The 14,097-nt window shown below is 40.6% G+C and overlaps 3 protein-coding genes across 5 annotated transcripts in view; 2 read left to right on the top strand and 1 right to left on the bottom strand.

The window, feature by feature from the left end:
• Positions 1 to 2,951, top strand: part of LOC109969697 (fatty acyl-CoA reductase 1-like) — a 47,356-nt gene extending 44,405 nt beyond the window's left edge. The window contains exon 12 of the mRNA XM_020616766.1: positions 288 to 2,951. Coding sequence (XP_020472422.1) covers positions 288 to 503 — 216 coding nt within the window. The 3' untranslated portion in view covers positions 504 to 2,951. The remainder of the gene's footprint in view (positions 1 to 287) is intronic.
• Positions 1 to 8,822, bottom strand: part of LOC109969696 (endoplasmic reticulum-Golgi intermediate compartment protein 2-like) — a 12,639-nt gene extending 3,817 nt beyond the window's left edge. Inside the window, exons 1-14 of one of the 3 annotated variants that reach the window (XM_020616763.1) lie at positions 8,669 to 8,822; positions 7,701 to 7,827; positions 7,500 to 7,608; positions 7,318 to 7,364; positions 7,143 to 7,210; positions 6,917 to 6,957; positions 6,640 to 6,741; positions 6,448 to 6,543; positions 6,289 to 6,344; positions 5,894 to 5,992; positions 5,556 to 5,653; positions 5,261 to 5,423; positions 4,947 to 5,026; positions 3,035 to 4,810 (exon numbers count right to left, since the gene is read on the bottom strand). In XM_020616763.1, coding sequence (XP_020472419.1) covers positions 4,769 to 4,810; positions 4,947 to 5,026; positions 5,261 to 5,423; positions 5,556 to 5,653; positions 5,894 to 5,992; positions 6,289 to 6,344; positions 6,448 to 6,543; positions 6,640 to 6,741; positions 6,917 to 6,957; positions 7,143 to 7,210; positions 7,318 to 7,364; positions 7,500 to 7,608; positions 7,701 to 7,827; positions 8,669 to 8,680 — 1,140 coding nt within the window. In that variant the 5' untranslated portion in view covers positions 8,681 to 8,822 and the 3' untranslated portion in view covers positions 3,035 to 4,768. Of the gene's footprint in view, positions 1 to 3,034; positions 4,851 to 4,946; positions 5,027 to 5,260; positions 5,424 to 5,555; positions 5,654 to 5,893; positions 5,993 to 6,288; positions 6,345 to 6,447; positions 6,544 to 6,639; positions 6,742 to 6,916; positions 6,958 to 7,142; positions 7,211 to 7,317; positions 7,365 to 7,499; positions 7,609 to 7,700; positions 7,828 to 8,668 lie in introns of those variants that run through there. The other 2 variants (XM_020616762.1, XM_020616764.1) reach the window with 2 other exon arrangements.
• Positions 8,823 to 11,336: 2,514 nt separating this feature from the next.
• kdm7aa (lysine (K)-specific demethylase 7Aa) overlaps positions 11,337 to 14,097 on the top strand; it is a 28,050-nt gene continuing 25,289 nt past the window's right edge. Inside the window, exon 1 of the mRNA XM_020616749.1 lies at positions 11,337 to 11,464. Within this exon, the coding sequence (XP_020472405.1) occupies positions 11,367 to 11,464 (98 nt within the window). The 5' untranslated portion in view covers positions 11,337 to 11,366. The remainder of the gene's footprint in view (positions 11,465 to 14,097) is intronic.

Consider the following 14,097-nt stretch of genomic DNA (forward strand, 5'->3'; position numbering starts at 1 on the left):
ATGCAACTTAAGTACAGATTTAAAGATTTGTCAGCCTGTCTACCAACTAAACAATAGTTTTTGGCTATCAGTTACTGGAACTACCTCCCTGTTACATCATTGTGTTGGTGAAACTGGAAATGGAAAATAAATATCACATGCCCTAACAAAGGATTCATTATTAACCTGAATGTTGTGGAGGAAATCAGAATTTCCTCAAACTGTTGTGTATAGTCACATGTATATTGTCAAGTTTTATTATAGATGCAGATTTCTTCTAAATGTTTAACCATGATCTCCGTAGCCAGTGGATTATTTTAGACCTTGTTCAATATGTCCTGACTTACTCCTTCTCTCCCAGGCTGAGGAACATCCGCTATACCTTCAACACTCTGCTGGTCGTTTTCATCTGGAGGGTGTTTATCGCCCGCTCCCAGATGGCCAGAAACATCTGGTACTTTGTGGTCAGCCTCTGTTTCAAGTTCCTCTCCTACTTCCGTGCATCCAGCACCTTAACCAACTGAGTCTTCCTCTCTCTGCCTCAAGCCAGAGACATCAGCTCTCCCTTGCCCTCAGCTGTCAGCAGGACAAAACATCTGAGACTCTGACATTCACTAAGGACATTCCAAATTCTCCTTTAGTGCGGATTAGCAGGGCTCTCTGCAGGTGGGGGCCGCAGCCGTGTGAAGTTCTCAGAAGGGGAAAAAGGTCTACTAGCCATGAATTATTTGTTTGTATTGGAAATCTGTCATTAGTACCTGCTCTGTTCAGTCAGACCCCGTCCATTCATTTTCTACCTGCTGTTTTCTTCTCAAAGTGGCCAATTATATATGCAACAACTTCCATGTTCCTTTTCACAGCAGTGTTTCTGTCCTGTTAAATTACATTGTCTTGCCTTGTGATGATTTTTTTTTTCCATTCTTGAAACATGGCAGCGTCTCAATGGAGGAGAGTTTCTATAAGGTCATTTGGGTTCTGTGTTTTTCCTGTGGAGATGCCCAGTTCCTCTTTAACACGCAGGTGATTTGGATATCTGTACGTCTGCTGCCTTGAAGGTTGACTGGTGGTTACCTGCCTCAAGGCCAATCTAGATTATTGAGACTAGTGTTAGAGCTGAAATCTGACCATCACTGCAGATACTGAAACATAACGGTCTGCCATCTTTCCTGCTGTTGAGGTTGTCACTTATTTACCATCACAAATGTCAGTATGTCTTTGAACCTTGCTTGTGTGAATGCTCATCCACATTTTGCCTATTTGTACAGCAGTTTGTACTGAAACTAAGTTTACTACTTTTACATCTTTATACTTGCATCAAAGACTAGTCTGATTATATGTGGTAGACCTTGTATTATATGTATATCAGAGTCAAGTTTATTTGTATAGCCCAGTGTCCCGTACACTGTCTCCCAAAAGTGTTTTGAGACCAACTCTCCCAAACCCTTAGCAGATGAAGGGGAAGCTCCTTAGATGACTGAGGATGAAATTGAAGTGGAAAAATTGCAGATTAATTTACGAGATTACAGATTAATTCTAATCCAACTGTGGGATTGTAAAAGATCCCCTGATAAAATTAAGTTGTCCAAGCAGTGGGTGCAGTTGCAAAACGTCACGCTTTAATCAGTCTTCTTACCAGTTGGGTATAAAAGACTTCCAAACAGTTTCCCAAGTTGCAATTGTATTGTAAACCACACACAATGGCACCTGCTACTTGGGTAGAAAACAGTTGCAACTTGTAAAAAGGTCAATGGACAGAATAGTTTTGAGGGTTCAGGAAATCCTTTAATTATAGTTATGTTGTTAATTGACCATCTGGCTTTTTCAAATACAGTGGGGAAAGGGATTATTTGATCCCCTGCTGATTTTGTAGGTTTGCCCACTTACAAAGAAATGAAGGGTCTATCATTTTTATCAGGTTTATTCTAAAGGATAGCGACAGAATTTCAACAAAACCAAAATCTTGAAAAAGCACATGATACAAATGTTATAAACTGAGTTGCATTTTAGTGAGTAAAATAAGTATTTGATCCCCAAGCAAAACATGACTTAGTACTTGGTGGAGAAACCCTTGTTGGCCAGCACAGAGGTAAGACGCTTCTTAGCTGGTCACCAGGTTTGTGCACATCTCAGGAGGGATTTTGGTTCACTCCTCTTTAGATTGCCTCTAAATCTTTAAGGTTTCTTGGCTGTCGCTTGGCAACTTGAAGTTTCAGCTCCCTCTGTAGATTTTCAATAGGATTAAGGTCTGGAGACTGGCTAGGCCACTCCATGACCTTAATGTGCTTCTTCTTGAGCCACGCCTTTGTTGCCTTGGCCGTATGTTTTGGGTCATTGTCATGCTGGAAGAGCCATCCGTGACTCATCTTCAGTGTCCTGGCTGAGGGAAGGAGGTTCTCATCCAAGATTTTACAATACACAGCCCTGTCCATTGGCCCTCAATGCTGTGGTCCCAACTGCCTTGAGATCATTCACAAGCTCCTCCCGTGTAGTTCTGGCCTGATCCCTCACTTTTCTCATGATCATCCTTACCCCATGAGCTGAACTCTTGCATGGAGCTCCAGACCGAGGACGATTGATGGTTAGTTTGTATTTCTTCCATTTATGAATAATCACTCCAGCAGTTGTCTCCTTCTCACCAAGCTTCTTGCTGATGGTCTTGTAGTCCATTCCAGCCTTGTGCAGGTTGTCTACAATCTTGTCCCTGACTTCCTTTGACAGCTCTTTGGTCTTGCCCATGGCGGTGAGGTTTGAATGGAAGATGGAGAAACTCTGTGGACAGGTGTCTTTTATATACATAAGTTGTTGTTAGGAGCACCTTCTTATGCTGACAGGTCTAATCTGTGCACCACATGAGCACATATCCAGTCTGTGGGAGCCAGAATTATTGTTGGTTGGTAGGGGATCAATTACTTATTTTACTCACTGAAATCCAACTTAATTTATAACATTTGTATCATGCTTTTTCAGGATTTTTTGTTAATATTATGTCGCTATCCTTTAGAATAAACCTATGATAAAAAATTATAGACCCTTCATTTCTTTGTAAGTGGGCAAACCTACAAAATCAGCAGGGGATCAAATCATTCTTTTCCCCACTATCATTGGATAATTATATCCACCCATCCATCCATTATCTATACCTCTTATCCTGAAGAGGGACGTGAGGGGGCTGGAGCCAGTCCCAGCTGTATGCTAGTCTGGACCAGAACCACAGGAGTGGTAGATCTTTCATCCCAGTTTGGAATATCTGTAAATAGTTCAACATGCATATTACCAAAAAAAAATGAATTGACTGTTTTTGCCTGGTGGGTGTCTTCACAGGATTCCACCACAGAGCTTCCCACAGAGTCTACCCAAAGTGTTAAGTGTGACAGGCAAGTCAGATTTTTACTAAACAAACGAGGAAGCTGCAGTGTTGTCTGTGTTGCACGGCTGGACGCTGGACAGAATACAAACAATGGTCATGAGCTTTTATGGGAGAAAAGGGGACAAAACTGTATGTTTATGCAAAGCCCATGTTTGTGATGTAACCATGGTAAAAGTCCTCTTATTTTCTCGGGGCTGGGGTGATGAACCAAAATGTCTGCAGTCATACGAGGTCTGTATGAAGTGGTTTCATCAGATTGTTCTCAGTGTTACTGTAATGGTGTCATCGTTCTGGAGTTTTGCTCTTGTCTGTGCTGTCTTTGCTGTTTGCAGACCAAATGCAGAACACGGTACAGGAAACCCCGAGCAGGAGCCACAGTTACTGCATGTGACAAACAGCAACACATAACCAATGACTTCATCTTTTTGTGTTATTTGCGAAATGTCTGACCACCTTTATTCCCAGCTCTGACGACACTTTGTTCATGTTTACTTTCCAAAGCAGAAATAAACTAGAACAGTGAAGTGTGCTGCAGTCCATTAAACTTGCTTTCTGCTTCACTAATGTTGGGTTTCTAGTCACAAAATGTAATTTTAGCAGCCAGTTTAAAGTGATTCTTCTGATAAATGTTAGTCAGAAAAATGATCCAGCTGCGTGTGGAAAAAAATGCTGAGCACATTAGTATTGCTGTTGTCCTGTGGGGTTTGCAGGCTCTTGTCTGTCATAAGAATGTGTTTGAATATTCTCACTGGCTGAGGTTGTAATGGTTATCAGTCAGACATGTTCTCCTAAATACTAGGTTTGTCTAAAAATGCTGGATTTGTTTTACAAACAGTATTTGCTGTGCCTGCACACAGACCTGTATATTTTTAAGCTGGAACGCGGACCAGTTATACAAGTGTAATTTCATATTATTTTCTAGTCGCCAGCACAGTCGTCCTCTTAAAGGTTTGTGCTTCACATCTTAGAGAGCCAACTCTTTAAATACTGTTCACATATTTCTTTAACCACAGTGTAGCAAAACTACACTGGACTTGTTGAATGTCTACAAAGGAGGAATGAAATTGTTTTGCACAGTTAATGGAACGGTAAACCTGTAACATTTCTTTAAAAAAGCCATCTTCAAATATTGCTGTATACACAACTGCACTCACAGAGCATGTACCTTTCTGAAATGCAATGATTGGATGTGAATTTCACTCCAAGTTACGTGATTAACAGACAGCTTTGCTTTTTTTCAGTAGAACAGTTTCAAGACAGGAACAACAACAAATAGAAGATGATGAACTCTGGTCTATTCTCTCCTACTGGGATGAGAAACCAGGTTTAGGTCTGCTTCATTAAACTATGCAGAAGGCAGGCAGCATGCCCTGGTCATTGAGACGGCTACTCCTGAGGGACACGGTCAGCCAGCAGAGGGATCTAGTGATTGTTCAGATCATTCTGGTTGTGTAGCTGCGCAGCCTAGAACAGAGTCGGTACAGTTGGGTCTACTGAAATAGTGCTGTAACACAGAGTAAAAACACTGCTTGCAGTAATGGAGACAACTCATTTAGGGTACAACAGGAAGGCAGTGTTTTGAATAATTGTAACGACTCACCTCTCTGGGCCTATAGACTCCCAGTTTGAGACGACAACAGATAACATCAAAACAGAAGCCAACAAGCCCATGGAGCATGCCTTCAGTGAGAGAAACGTGGTGACAGTTACATTTTAAGTCAACACTCAAATTACATGCTAAAACAAATCCTTTTTTTAACAAGTATATAGTTGGACTGAATTTAAAAGACCGGGGATGGGGGGCCCAAAGGCTGGCTTCAGCTATGCGCCCTATACGTTACATTTGCTGCTTTTTTTTTTTTTATGTGACTGTACTGTCTGTTAATTGAACAAAAAATAAGATTGCAGACTTGCCTGTTGTGGAGAAGATTCCCCCGATAATGCCGCACAGTCGCACCAGGAACTGCCACAGTGGCATATGCTGCTCGCTGACCGTCACCATCAGAGAGCTGGTGTCGTACTTGACAAAGATCCCAGAAACTCCGTGACTGCCTGCTGCGTGGTTTATCACCCGCTCCTTGGAAACAGGTAGTATGGTGGTTAGTACTCCCCTGGGCTTCCCCAGAACCCATCATTCTCTCTGTCTCTCTAGCTGCTTCTCAGGTTTTGTCACAGTTTGCCTGGATTTTTAAAAGTTCTTTTGACTCACTCGCTCGGTCACAGAAAACTGGTGCGTGTCAGCCGATATCTTGTATGTGTTCAGTCTGGTGGGCACCACTGTGATGAAGTACTGGAACATCTGGTTGTCTGGGGTAGACATGCAGCAGGCACTTGTGAAAAACTGAAATATTTTGTGTTTTTACATTAATTTGAAGAAGGAAAATGCCAAGTACAGCTGAAGAAACATAATGTTACTGTTCTAACATTCACTGTCTTTCAAGTGCAACAAAACTCCTGTCTTGTACTGTATTTAAGTAGTGATCATCCACCACTTCACCATATGTTTTATCCTCTATATTCCCATCTGTGGGAAGTGCAGTGACTTACTGTTATAGGTGATTTTCTCTGTGCCATCCAGAGGATTGATGATACCCGGTATCTCCTCCCCAAAAGATAAATTGTCTATTCGATGGGAGAAGTTGTACGCTGTAACGCAAAGATGACAGTAAGCTCAGGTTCAATCAAGGGCATAGATAGCTTGCTCTGACTTGTAAAAGAGAAAATGGAAAAAAAAAATCTACTCTGCACTTGTAAGCTTGTGACTGCACTGGATAGCTAGAAAGTGACACTATCTTGTATATTGCAAACAGGAAACAATGGATGCAGTATTCAACTGAACAAATATTATTTACTTTTTAACAATTTTGCAATACCCTTGGCAGAATTTAAAGTAATTTTGCCAGCTGTATTTGTAAATTACAAAAAGAAACATTTTAACTTACTGTCGTGGCTCACAAAAGCTGCAATGTGGGCATGACCCTGAGGATGGTGAATAGGCCTGCAAAAGGCAAAATACTGGTATTAGAAGACCAAGTAGTTCCGTTTTTCTTCTTTATGCAAATCTTGGATCATGTCAACAAACTCAGCACAGATTCTCTTACTTTCCCACAGTGATATGCAGGTTTCCTGCCACCTTGTTGACGTAGACGTGTCCATGTATCCTGCATGCATTAAGTGGCTCCATAGAGAGATCCTCCCTACACACGATTCAGCATGTTTTACTCCTTGTCTACAAAAAATACAACTTAAGCCTGTTCCTGCCAATTTTTATTTGCCTTTTATAAAAAGTATACCGTGGGGGCAGTGCAGTGGGAGCTCCTTTAAGAAGAGTTTTGTAGAGGACTTCCTGGAGAGCATGTTCCTCTCTCAGCCTGCTCTGTATGAGAAGCAGCGTCCTGGAGGACAAACGACAGGTTGCCAAGCACTTGCTCAAAGCTACATTTGTGCACAGAAACTACATCTGGAATGCAGTTATGCAAGATTTCTAGACTGCTACCAACACCCAAGTCCTTGAGATACTACTTTTCAAAACAAGCTTTTAAAAGAAGCAGTGATTTCATGAAAGCTTACCTTTGCCACAGTCTCTGTTGTGGAGTCAGTTCAAAAATAACCTGAACAAATGTACAGAGAGGACAGCAAAAGGACCCAGTTGTTAAAAGCAACATTTCTAAAAGCATGCCAATAATATGTGCCTCAAAACAGTCTAATGAACAAACTGTGATCTTTTCATAAACAGCTGGAGAGGTAACTAGAGAGTGCATGCAGAATTAAATTAGTCTAGACATTCTTCACTCACGGGCTCGTACTGGAGGCCACTGGATGTGATCATGGTCTCAGCCAGGTCTAGAATATCTGCGCCAACATCTGTAATCACAGACAAAGTATTAAGTGATGAATACACAGTATACATTTGCAATATATGTCAATGACTAGTTGTTCTATGTGAAAGGAAAAGGAGCTCGGACACTCACGCTGGCATTTCATGGCAACTGTAATGTCAATGTTAATTCTCAATTTACTGTAAAAAAAGACAAAAAACAAAACAAGAGTGAGTAATATCCTCTCCCATATTTGAACTGTAAGCAATGCAATGTGCATACAAATAAACAGAAAGTAAGAAGTGGTTGTTGGGAACTGAATTATAATAACCTACCTAGAAAAATCCTTGTCAACTGCATATTCATACTTCATCCAAGTGTCTCGATAAACAAAGAACTCTAATATAGCCAGAAGTGCCATGGCACTAAAAGCTATCAGTGACACTGCGGACAAGACGAAATGGTTACTGTTTGTCAAGGCATCAGCAAAGAACTGATATCTTTACTACTGTCTTGTTCACAGAGCAATGTCTCACCTGTTCCACCTGAAGCGGAGGTCTCCACGTAGCTCTCTGACACTTTGGGGAAGGCGTCAAGCTCCTTCACCAGGCTCAGGGCTTTCTTTCTGGACAAACGCCTCATCTTCAGGTTCAGGACACGGCTCTACCAAACCCATCCCAAATGAAACAGTACATCACTTTATAATGGTTTCACTAAGGATACAAATGCACATTTTACCAAGGGAAGCCAAATATCTAATAATTTACACGACCATTTTATCAGAGCATGAAATGTATTCATTTAATGCAAATACCATTGGGTGTCTACTTCTACCAGTGACATTTACTAACTAACACCGATGCACAAATCTTCATTATTTATTACCGAACGCTGCATCTGCAGTCACTCAGAGATTAGCAGTAATTCCTTGATCTCAGATGATTATATTTGGCATAACATTTTCAAATGTTTTTCTAAAACTCTGTTGCCTCCTTGAAAAATCAGCTTTTGTAAATATTTTAAAACTGTAATAAAATTACTATTGCTCCAATGTTTTTAATAATTTATTTTAGAAGGGCCATTCAAATTACAGAATTTTGTTACATCTAACAATTATTTCCATGATCAATTAATGAATATTATTTTCTTGATTAAAGGTTCAAATTATAAAATGGTGAAAACTGCCCATTAAAATTGTCAAAAATATAAAATTGTGTAAAATCCACAAATATGACTTAAGGTCAAATACAATCAGCAAATTCCTGAAACAAGTGAATACCTGCCATTTTTGCCAGAAAACGACTAAACAGTTACTAAACTATGAGGTACTATTTTATTGTATGAAAAAAGAGAGATGAAATAAATTAGCTAAATTATGTTAGAGCATGACAGATGTGCTGCAAAGTCCTGTGTAGCAACAGACGGCTGTGAAGAAATCAGCCAGCCACCTCCCTAACGCAGCACAGCTTCTGCTTCTTCACACCACCATGTATTTATTTCTTACCTCTTTTAACATCTAGTTATATCGTAAGTCGTGGTAAAGTATCTCCACAATCCATACTCGGCAAGTAAAAACTCCGATTTAAATCGTGTCTGAATTTTATTGCACCATGATGCATCCATGATGCTGCTAATGCAGAGGGGGTGGGCTCGCTTCTTCCTTGTTTGGGCAGACGTAAGACAGCGCATAGCGTGCGCGCTCCGGGAGAGCGCGAGCACGCAGCCAACAATGTCGCTATTTAACCGGGAGGTGACGCTTTAACACTAAATTGTTGCCCCTTTTTTAAATAGATTTATATACATAAATTAGTTTGAGAATAGAAAGGAATAGAGTGTAAAGCCTCTTGCGGTTGTTTTACGTAGCTTCATTGTTGATATCGGTGATATCTAATGAGTTTTGTGTATTTTAATCTAATAGTCCAATATGGGATGAAAAAACTTCTATGGCTGTGATTTTTGTCTAACACAAACTTCCTCTCCCGACACATTTTAAAATAAAAAGACTAAATAATTTTTGCCTGAGATACTGACAATGAAATAAAATGCACACCTTTGTCTTTGCCCTCATTGAAAAAAAAAATCCTAATTCATGAAAATACAAATATTTCTTTCAAGGGTTTTGCAACCTTCATCCTTTTTCAGTGTCTCTGTACTTGAGGACTCACATTATTTTATGAAGCATACTGGACCACTGTTGGAGTCCAAATCATATTTGTACAAACAGATCTTAGATTGAAACCATCCCTTTATAGCAGATGAATTTGTAAACAGGCTCTTTGTGTCAAACTCTGCACACATCATTCTGCACAGTGAAGCTCAAGCATCCAAGAGGAGTAACAACTGGCAATGCATTATTTTTGCGTTAATGAGGATTTCAACAGGCTATCTGAACAATATTTTTGGTCAATTTGTTAAGGATTTATTAAGTTCATTATCTCTTGTAAAAAAAATCACTTGGTTTCTTACTTTGCACTGGTTCATTGTCCATATGTTTTTATGTGTTACATGACATCTACAAATGCTCATACTTGTGAGTAACTTCATTGTTTATAGCAATGTTCTCATTGGATATTCATCAACAGTGACAATCGATCAATCAAACCAAATTTTATTTAGACAGCCAAGCACTTTATAACAACTTTAGTTGACCAAAGTGCTTTACATGAGTGAAAGAGGTTAAAAACCTTAAAAAAAAGAAGCACCAACATTCACTTTTATCAACTAGCTGTAACTCTTATCCTGGAGCCAGGTCACATTGGGCAAGAGGTGAAGTACACCATGCACAGGTCACCAGTCTATCACAGGGCTGTAGAGACTGACAAGCCTTTACATATTATGTCAACTACACAGGATAATTAACTACCAGGAGGAATATTTACAGGCATTTGGGGGATCTGCACACTAGACATGAAGTCGCACTGCTCACACTAGGCTGAGGGAGAGAAATCCTAATGTGAAGATGTGATAATGATCTTCTACAACTGGTGTGGGCCGTTATTATCATCCTGAGGACAGAGGAAATGTTTACGTCTTGCTGTAGACTGGGAATGTGCCAAAGGAAAATATACTCAAACTGAGATCTGCAGATGAACCTAGTAAATCACATGTGTCTCCTGTGCAGTGAGCGCTCATGAGTCCCTGCATGAACCAAGCCTGCTTATGCAGAGCAGCACAGATGGGCGTGTGGGGGATGGGTGCTGTCAGCTCACAGATCAAGCTGAGGGTCGGTGGTCCCATTGCTATTCTCTACACAAGCGCGTAGGGCATGTCAGACACGCTCCATGGAGACATGCCAGGAGTAGATATTGTTTTGGTTTTAAGGCTCATCTGCAATTTATGTTATAGGTTGAAAATATTAGCTGAAGAAAATTATGTGCTAAGGACAGGTTTGAAAATAGAACACAACTGTGCAAATACGCAGCAGAGAGAGCAGCTTTAGATTGCATCCCACACATCTCTGCTTTTTTTTTGGGGGGGGGGGGTTGTTTGCATCATATCAGTTGTGTGCTTACTGATAGGTTGGTGCCAATGCTGCACTTCAGAACGCATGTATTTAATGTAATTTACAATCATTTACAAATGTTTTTTACATCTAAAAAAAATTCTGTGCTTCATTTCAACTACATTATGTAGCCTAAGAAGTAAAATGTGAAGGCATTACTTTTTATTGAAACGCTAAATCAAATTGATATTATTAAATTCCCCTGCATCATATTGGCGTATTTTATGAATATTTTGGGTTCTTGACCAGAATTTAAGAAACGTTTTGAGTAAGATAAGTTGAATAAGATATGTTGAATTTGTTAAATACACGAAAACTTAAAAAATACATTTAAAGTTACCTCACATAATAGTGAAAATATAATGTATATCATTAGCATACCCTGTAAAGCCTATGAAGCTCAATATTTTCCTTTATTTAGTCCTAAAGATCAACAGATTTTGCTGAATACATTGACAAAATGTCTTAAAAAACACTGACATGTCACTCTTTTGTTGGAAAAAGTTTGTCTTTTGTTAGTGTGCCTACACAAGTAGATCGAAATGAACAATTTGGAAACTGACGTAAGTTGTGGGGTTGCCTAGAATGGCGGATCTTGTGGTGAGCTCGGGGGCGCTCGGCTCCACCTTCGGGTATTTCCGGGTGGCTGGTTAAATCCCCGCCCCGCTTCATTCCTGCGTTGTTTGGGGACAGTAGGAAGATGGCGGCGGCCCCGCTATACTGTGTCTGCCGGCAGCCCTACGATGTGAGCAGGTTTATGATCGAGTGCGACATCTGTAAAGACTGGTTCCACGGCAGGTATGTGAGCTGTAATGTTGCTTATGGGCGTAGTTTGTTGGAAACGACAAACACCAATTGTTTATTAGAGAAAAGCGACGGCTCTGTAAGCCGTGTTGACTGGTAGCTAAGGTTGCTAACGCTAGCGGTGGGCGACTGGGGCTTTAAACCATCTATTGACACGACTTTACGAAAGAAAGTGGGGTTTCGTTCGCTGAAACGGGGTTATTTTTACTTGCACGCTGTGCCAGCGAGTTTAAACGATGCGGCTTGTACACGATATGTTCAGTTATGTCCAGAATAATCGTCATTGCCTTAAATAGAGCCCCATAGCAAATAGTTTTATCTACTATTAACGTTACGCGGACCTAGCAGGGTTGCCGAGCGGTGTCAGTCAACGTGACTGATCAAAAGCTTGGTGGGTCGTAGTGACATACAAAGGCTGTATGCTTGCCCGTTCCTTTTAGTTACTTCAGAGATCAATTAAATATTGGCTTTACTGTTATTTTACTACATTAAGAGACAGTTGTAACAGTGTGAGACACAAGACCACATTCTACCTCACCAGGGTAGAGACCGCCTATTAGTGATACTTTATGAAATTTAGCTTATGTAATAAACAGCTTTCATTGTTTGGGCACAACTTGTAGGTTGTTAATACACAATTAATATTCCCTTTTCATGCATACACTTTGATGAACATGTAATTTGAGCTTTTTGTAATGTGTTATGTTTTAAGTGGTCTGTTTTATTGTAAAGCAAAGGGTAGAGAACAAGGACCGTGTTATGGTCGAGCTTTTGATTGACAGCCTGAGAAATTTAAATCCCCCTTTCAAGCAGAGGAGGCACATGGCAGGAGACTCCTAGTGGTGGACAGAGGGATTGGCAGGCACATGTCCCTGAAGTTGTTTTTTTTATCCCTTTGGAAGTGGGCCATTGGTGATATAGATTCATTCTGTGGGTGGGTGTAAATCATTATGTGAATTTTAATGTTATATAATGTTCTATTGTGTATGTGTGCATGTATTACCTAAAATGTCAAAGATGCTGTAGTCCACCCCAGTATATGCAACAAACACTGTGTTTTCAAGTAAAGATCATTCTTAACTCTTTTGGGGACACTGTGCATTAGGATTCAGTCCCTTCTTTGGGGAAGCTTCCCTACGTTCCTTCGTCTTGCAAGCTTCGTCGTGAAGCTTGCAAGACTGCTGTGTGCTGCACTTGTGCTCCTAACTGAAGAAAGAGGATGTTTTCCCCTTTGGGATGAAGAAAGCATTTCAGTGTTATTGTGTCAGACTAGTAACTGGCAACGCCTTAATTCTTATACCTGTAACTCACTTTTTATCAGTGTTGACCTAGGTCCATAAGCTGTGTTGGACAAAAGTTACACATGTTGTTTGATCCTTTGAATCTGCCTGTGTGGGCACATCTCCACAGCAACAGTTTATGAATACAATCTGTTTTTGCTTGTGCTGAAATGACGGAAGCAATTGCGTAACCATGTTAAGCATCCTGCCAAAAAAACTTGCCGGCCAGAATTTGTGGTGCGTCAGAGCCAAAAAGACTGGTTGGCTGCAAGTCATGTGCCAGCAAGAAAGGGAACAAATGTTGGAGCTTCCCCCATTGATGACTAATAAGCATATACACACGCACACAAATGCAGCAGAGCTCCAAAAAGAGCCACATTTCCAGCCTCTTTCCCACGAAGCTGGCCAGAAGGAAAGGGATGTTCTCTGGCTGTGGATGATGGCACGCAGTTTGAGTGGAAAGAAGAAGAGCTCAGCCTCCCAGTGCCTGTTTGTCAGCGTGCTAGCTGACTTACTGTTTGTGTTTGTGTGGTGGGCATATGTCTTGCTGGCTCAGTTTCTGGAGAGTGTCCCATTTTCTGTCACCAGTATCTTTCAGCATCTCCGTACACAATACAACCTGGGACTTTAATGAGTTGAGGGCTCAGGCAATCAGAACATTGTGTGGTCTTGTCAGTGTTACACTAGTGATCAGCAAGGTAAAAAATGTCTTCTCTTGATAAGCTAGTTTTATGGGTTCCCTGATAGACTAGTGGTCAGGGCCCGGGTTCGAGTCAGGGTTGCGTCAGGAAGGGCATCTGGCGTAAAACACGTGCCAGATGTCAACATGTGGCAACTCCTAACGGGAAAAGCCGGAAGTGACATTCATTCTTGATAAGGTAGTTTTATACATATAGACTCCATTGACACACAGGTGAATCAGTAATGAATATAAGTTAGCTGTGACCCTAGTCATAACATTTGTAATTGAAAACTATTATAAGTTCAGTCACTTTTATACTTTCCCAAATACTGACTGTTGTTGAAACCACTGAAGCAGTGATTCCCAATAATTTTGGCATATTTCCTGTCAAAAAGAAGTAATAAATGCATGACCTCTTTGATATTTCTGGGTTGTGAGCAGTTCAGCCAAAGAGTGGTGATGTTTTCTCATCATGTTTCACTACCACTGCCCTGCACGACTCAGTGCACTGAAACCAGAGAGCCCTTGGTTTAGATTACAAATGTTAAACTCTGTTATTTACCATTTAGAGCGTCACTAAATTACAAGACCTGCTTCTGTAAACAGATTGTTTACACCGTGGAGAGCAGTTGGATTACTCGAAATCCTCAGCAGGTCGAGTCAGA

The sequence above is a fragment of the Monopterus albus genome, unplaced genomic scaffold (assembly GCF_001952655.1).
Source record: "Monopterus albus unplaced genomic scaffold, M_albus_1.0 scaffold178.1, whole genome shotgun sequence".
NCBI classification, from domain to species: Eukaryota; Metazoa; Chordata; class Actinopteri; order Synbranchiformes; family Synbranchidae; genus Monopterus; species Monopterus albus.